Below are 5,450 nucleotides of genomic sequence, written 5' to 3' on the forward strand. Positions count from 1 at the left end.
TCATTTGATTTTGAGTTTTTTGTTACCCTGACCTCGAAGGTCATCGACGCCGTTATCGTTTGTTATGAATAAAGAATAAGTGTTAAATACAATTTGAAACCATAAAAGCGAAGAAGTCCTTTTATAAGTTAAATAGCTTACAGATGACCTGCTTCTGATATAAATCTAAAAATACTGCTAGCACAGTACAACTCATCCTGCTCAAGAAACTTGGCAAGGAGAGTTTGCGCTCGAGAACTAGAAGAGTATGACCCATATCATAAGTTAATTATATATAGGATTATAAGTGCAGGTGATGTCACTATGATCGGTTCAAAGGTGTAAGGTTTGTGTTTTTACATTCCACCATAATTGTATTCTATAACAGAATTTATCTTTTCATAATACTCTTTAAAATGATCCAAACGGCCTTAAAGATTAATTTATCCTGGAGAAAGATAGTCAACGTCATAATATAATTTCATGGACAAGTATTTCAAAATTATGAAAACTACTCATTCTAAGAGCAATTTAATCTTGCTGAGTTGATGATTAAGAAATTTCCAGTTTTTCATACAATGACATTTGAAAATATTATGCCCACTATAATTTGAAATAAAAAATAAGACAAAATTCTATTTTCGTATATTTGGACAACGACAAATTATGACGTGTAAAATGGGATAAAATATTTTCCGTATATTTTTCACAAAGTATATTTTGAAGGGGTCACGGTCCAGGTATTTGCACTATGAAAAAGAAATCAATATGTTTCATATATATTGCATCTCCTGCACAATATATCAACACTTAAAAAAAAATGAGAATGAATCTAGATTTTTTTCATAAAATGGTGTAACAATGATATTGGAAAATCAAGTTATGTCGATCCAATTTTTACAGGGAAAAGGCTTCATAGCTATCAAAAAACTATATATTCTTTTCTCTTTTCACAATTCTTTTTTTCATGCACTATATCAGTCTATGCTTATATTCTTCCATTATCCCTATTTACCTAAACATTGTTGGTGATATATTAAACAGTGTACATGATATCTCGGACATATCAATCTTTATGAACAGGTAACGAGAGTGTGGGAGAAATTGATACAAATACTGCTCTCGTACAACTAACATTGTTCAAGTAGCCACAACACAGACATTTACAGGCCTCATAAATGGGTCATATAAAGGTGAAATTTGGATGTGTATATCTAGGGGTATTTGTCAATAAGGTTTATATTGGCTCACAAATAGATGATATAGATGATATAGCAGCTTCTTATTAATTGACTTGTAGAAGAAGCGTAGGTAGTGTATTCGTCTTTATTTGTATGAGTGTGGCTTGCTGCACGTGCTTTACATATCTCTTCAGTGAAACATACATGCATGTGGAAGAGGATAACCTGCCCTGATGGGTTGTGTTCCAGGATATACGCATATTTCAGCCCGTCGTTGTTGATACAATCCTATTTGCCGAGAACATTGAGGAGGAAAGCTTACAGAGTACGAAATATTGGGGACTTAGCGGTGACTTACAAGCGTCGGTGATAAGGAAGTGTGTGCAGTGTGTGCTGCTTTGATAGGGGGCTTGTATGTTTGACAAAAAGGATGTGCTGCTCTGATGGGGGGCTTGTGAGTTTGACGAGAGGGGTGTGCCGCTTTGATGGGGGCTTGTGAGTTTGACGAAAGGGTGTGCCGCTTTGATGGGGGCTTGTGAGTTTGACGAGAGGAATGTGCTGCTTTGATGGGGGGGATTGTGAGTTTGACGAGAGGGGTGTGCAGCTTTGATGGGGGCTTGTGAGTTTGACGAGAGGGATGTGCTGCTTTGATGGGGGGGGGGGGGGCTTGTGAGTTTGACGAGAGGGATGTGCTGCTTTGATGGGGGCTTGTGAGTTTGACACGAGCGATGTGCTGCTTTGATGGGGGGATTGTGAGTTTGACGAGAAGGGTGTGCAGCTTTGATGGGGGCTTGTGAGTTTGACGAGAGGGATGTGCTGCTTTGATGGGGAGGCCTGTGAGTTTGACGAGAGGGATGTGCCGCTTTGATGGGGGCTTGTGAGTTTGACGAGAGGGATGTGCTGCTTTATGGGGGGCTTGTGAGTTTGACAAGAGGGATGTGTTCCTTTGATGGGGGGCTTGTGAGTTTGACGAGAGGGATATGCTGCTTTGATGGGGAGGGAGCTTGTGAGTTTGACGCGAGGGATGTGCTGCTTTGATGGGGGGATTGTGAGTTTGACGAGAAGGGTGTGCAGCTTTGATAAGGGATTGTGAGTTTGACGAGAAGGGTGTGCAGCTTTGATAAGGGCTTGTGAGTTTGACGAGAGGGATGTGCTGCTTTGATGGGGGGGCCTGTGAGTTTGACGAGAGGGATGTGCTGCTTTGATGGGGGCTTGTGAGTTTGACGAGAGGGATGTGCCGCTTTGATGGGGGCTTGTGAGTTTGACGAGAGGGATGTGCTGCTTCATGGGGGGCTTGTGAGTTTGACGAGAGGGATATGCTGCTTTGATGGGGGGGCTTGTGAGTTTGACGAGAGGGTTGCGCTGCTTTGATGGGGGCGCTTGTGAGTTTGACAAGAGGGATATGTTCCTTTGATGGGGGGCTTGTGAGTTTGACGACAGGGATGTGCTGCTTTGATGGGGGGTGAGCTTGTGAGTTTGACGAGAGGGATGTACTGCTTTGATGGGGGCTTGTGAATTTGACGAGAAGGGTGTGCAGCTTTGATGGGGGCTTGTGAGTTTGACGAGGGGGATGTGCTGCTTTGATGGGGGGATTGTGAGTTTGACGAGAAGGGTGTGCAGCTTTGATGGGGGCTTGTGAGTTTAACGAGAGGGATGTGCTGCTTTGATGGGGGGGCCTGTGAGTTTGACGAGAGGGATGTGCTGCTTTGATGGGGGTTTGTGAGTTTGACGAGAGGGATGTGCCGCTTTGATGGGGGGCTTGTGAGTTTGACGAGAGGGATGTGCTGCTTCATGGGGGGCTTGTGAGTTTGGCGAGAGGGATATGCTGCTTTGATGGGGGGGCTTATGAGTTTGACGAGAGGGATGTGCTGCTTTGATGGGGGCGCTTGTGAGTTTGACAAGAGGGATGTGTTCCTTTGATGGGGGGCTTGTGAGTTTGACGAGAGGGATGTGCTGCTTTGATGGGGGGGGAGCTTGTGAGTTTGACGCGAGGGATGTGCTGCTTTGATGGGGGGATTGTGAGTTTGACGAGAAGGGTGTGCAGCTTTGATGGGGGTTTGTGAGTTTGACGAGAGGGATGTGCTGCTTTGATGGGGGGTCTGTGAGTTTGACAAGAGGGATGTGCTGCTTTGATGGGGGCTTGTGAGTTTGACGAGAGGGATGTGCCGCTTTGATGGGGGCTTGTGAGTTTGACGAGAGGGATGTGCTGCTTCATGGGGGGCTTGTGAGTTTGACGAGAGGGATGTGCTGCTTTGATGGGGGGGCTTGTGAGTTTGACGAGAGGGATGTGCTGCTTTGATGGGGGCGCTTGTGAGTTTGACAAGAGGGATGTGTTCCTTTGATGGGGGGCTTGTGAGTTTGACAAGAGGGATGTGCTGCTTTGATGGGGGGGGAGCTTGTGAGTTTGACAAGAGGGATGTGCTGCTTTGATGGGGGCTTGTGAGTTTGACGAGAGGGGTGTGCTGCTTTGATGGGGGCTTGTGAGTTTGACGAGAGGGATTTGCTGCTTTGATGGGGGGGGGGCTTGTGAGTTTGACGAGAGGGATGAACTGCTTTGATGAGGGGCTTGTGAGTTTGACAAGAGGGATGTGGTGCTTTGATGGTGGTCTTGTGAGTTTGACGAGAGGGATGTGTTGCTTTGATGGGAGGCTTGTGAGTTTGACGAGAGGGATGTACTGCTTTGATGGTGGCCTTGTGAGCTTGACGAGAGAGATTTGTTGCTTTGATGGGGGCTTTTGAGTATGAAAAAGGGATGTGCTACTTTGATGGGGGGCTTGTAAGCTTGACGAGAGGGATGTGCTGCTCTTATGGGGGCTTGTAAGTTTGACGAGAGGAATGTACTGCTTTGATGGGGACTTGTGAGTTTGACGAGAGGGGTGTGCCGCTTTGATGGGGGGCTTGTGAGTTTGACGAGAGGGATGTGCTGCTTCGATGGGGGGCATATGAATTTGACGAGAGGGATATGCTGCTTTGATGGTGGGGATTGTGAGTTTGACGAGAGGGATGTGCTGCTTTGATGGGGGGCTTGTGAGTTTCACGAGAGGGGTGTGCAGCTTTCATGGGGGCTTGTGAGTTTGACAAGAGGGATATGCTGCTTTGATGGGGGGGCTTGTGAGTTTGACGAGAGAGATATGCTGCTTTGATGGGGGCTTGTGAGTTTAACGAAAGGGGTGTGCCGCTTTGATGGGGGCTTGTGAGTTTGACGAGAGGGATGTGCAGCTTTCATGGGGGCCTTGTGAGCTTGACGAGAGGGATGTGCTGCTTTGATGGTGGTCTTGTGAGTTTGACGAGAGGGATGTGCTGCTTTGATGGTGGTCTTGTGAGTTTAACGAGAGGGATGTGCTGCTTTGATGGGGGGCTTGTGAGTTTGACGAGAGGGATGTGCTGCTTTGATGGGGGGCTTCTGAGTTTGACGAGAGGGATGTGCTCCTTTGATGGTGGTCTTGTGAGTTTGACGAGAGGGATGTGCCGCTTTGATGTGGGGCTTGTGAGTTTGACAAGAGGGATGTAGTGCTTTGATGGGGGCTTGTGAGTTTGAGGAGAGGGATGTGCTGCTTTGATGGGGGCTTGTGAGTATGAAGAAGGGATATGCTGCTTTGATGGAGGGCTTGTGAGTTTGACGAGAGGGATATGCTGCTTTGAGGGGGGCTTGTAAGTATGACGAGAGTGATGTGCTGCTTTGATGGGGACTTGTGAGTTTGACAAGAGGGATGTGCAGCTTTGATGGGGGGCTTATGAGTTTGACGAGAGGGATGTGCTGCATTGACGGTGGGCTTTTGATTTTGATGAGAGGGATATGCTGCTTTGAAGGGGGGCTTATGAGTTTGACGAGAGGGATGTGCTGCTTTGATGTTGGCCTTGTGAGTTTGACGAGAGGGATGTGTTGCTCTGGAGGGGGGGGGGGGGCTTGTGAGCATGAAGAAGGGACATGCTGCTTTGATGGTGGCCTTGTGAGTTTGACGAGAGTGAGGTGTTGCTTTGATGGGGGCTTGTGAGTATGAAGAAGGGATATGCTGCTTTGATGGAGGGCTTGTGAGTTTGACGAGAGGGATATGCTGCTTTGATGGGGGCTTTTAAGTATGACGAGAGGGATGTGCTGCTTTGATGGGGACTTGTGAGTTTGACAAGAGGGATGTGCAGCTTTGATGGGGGGCTTATGAGTTTGACGAGAGGGATGTGCTGCATTGACGGGGGGCTTTTGATTTTGATGAGAGGGATATGCTGCTTTGAAGGGGGGCTTATGAGTTTGACGAGAGGGATGTGCTGCTTTGATGTTGGCCTTGTGAGTTT

At 47.1% G+C, this 5,450-nt stretch overlaps 3 protein-coding genes across 3 annotated transcripts in view; all 3 read right to left on the reverse strand.

Annotated features, from left to right (window-relative positions):
- Window positions 1–1,514: 1,514 nt before the first annotated feature.
- LOC137614729 (zonadhesin-like) lies at window positions 1,515–2,447 on the reverse strand. Its single transcript, XM_068344405.1, has one exon. The coding sequence runs from the start codon at window positions 2,445–2,447 to the stop codon at window positions 1,515–1,517; it is 933 nt and encodes a 310-aa protein (XP_068200506.1).
- On the reverse strand, window positions 2,444–4,386 carry LOC137614740 (uncharacterized). Its single transcript, XM_068344415.1, has 2 exons — window positions 4,324–4,386; window positions 2,444–4,168 (listed from the first exon to the last, which is right to left on the reverse strand). The coding sequence occupies exons 1-2, from the start codon at window positions 4,384–4,386 to the stop codon at window positions 2,444–2,446; spliced, it is 1,788 nt and encodes a 595-aa protein (XP_068200516.1).
- The window catches only part of LOC137614750 (mucin-2-like), a 22,455-nt gene continuing 21,387 nt past the window's right edge, over window positions 4,383–5,450 (reverse strand). The window contains exons 7-8 of the mRNA XM_068344422.1: window positions 5,122–5,450; window positions 4,383–4,878 (exon numbers count right to left, since the gene is read on the reverse strand). The exon at window positions 5,122–5,450 is cut by the window's right edge and continues 1,483 nt beyond it. Coding sequence (XP_068200523.1) covers window positions 4,383–4,878; window positions 5,122–5,450 — 825 coding nt within the window. The remainder of the gene's footprint in view (window positions 4,879–5,121) is intronic.

Source organism: Palaemon carinicauda, chromosome 2 (genome assembly GCF_036898095.1).
Source record: "Palaemon carinicauda isolate YSFRI2023 chromosome 2, ASM3689809v2, whole genome shotgun sequence".
Taxonomy (NCBI): Eukaryota; Metazoa; Arthropoda; class Malacostraca; order Decapoda; family Palaemonidae; genus Palaemon; species Palaemon carinicauda.

Coding starts and splice junctions, on each gene's coding strand:
- LOC137614740 (XM_068344415.1), bottom strand. CDS start 4,386: ATGAAAGCTGCACATCCCTCTCGTCAAACTCACAAGCCCCCATCAAAG. Junction 4,169..4,323: donor CAAAGCGGCACACCCCTTTC/GTTAAACTCACA, acceptor CCATCAAAGCAG/CACATCCCTCTCGTCAAACT.
- LOC137614729 (XM_068344405.1), bottom strand. CDS start 2,447: ATGAAGCAGCACATCCCTCTCGTCAAACTCACAAGCCCCCATCAAAGC.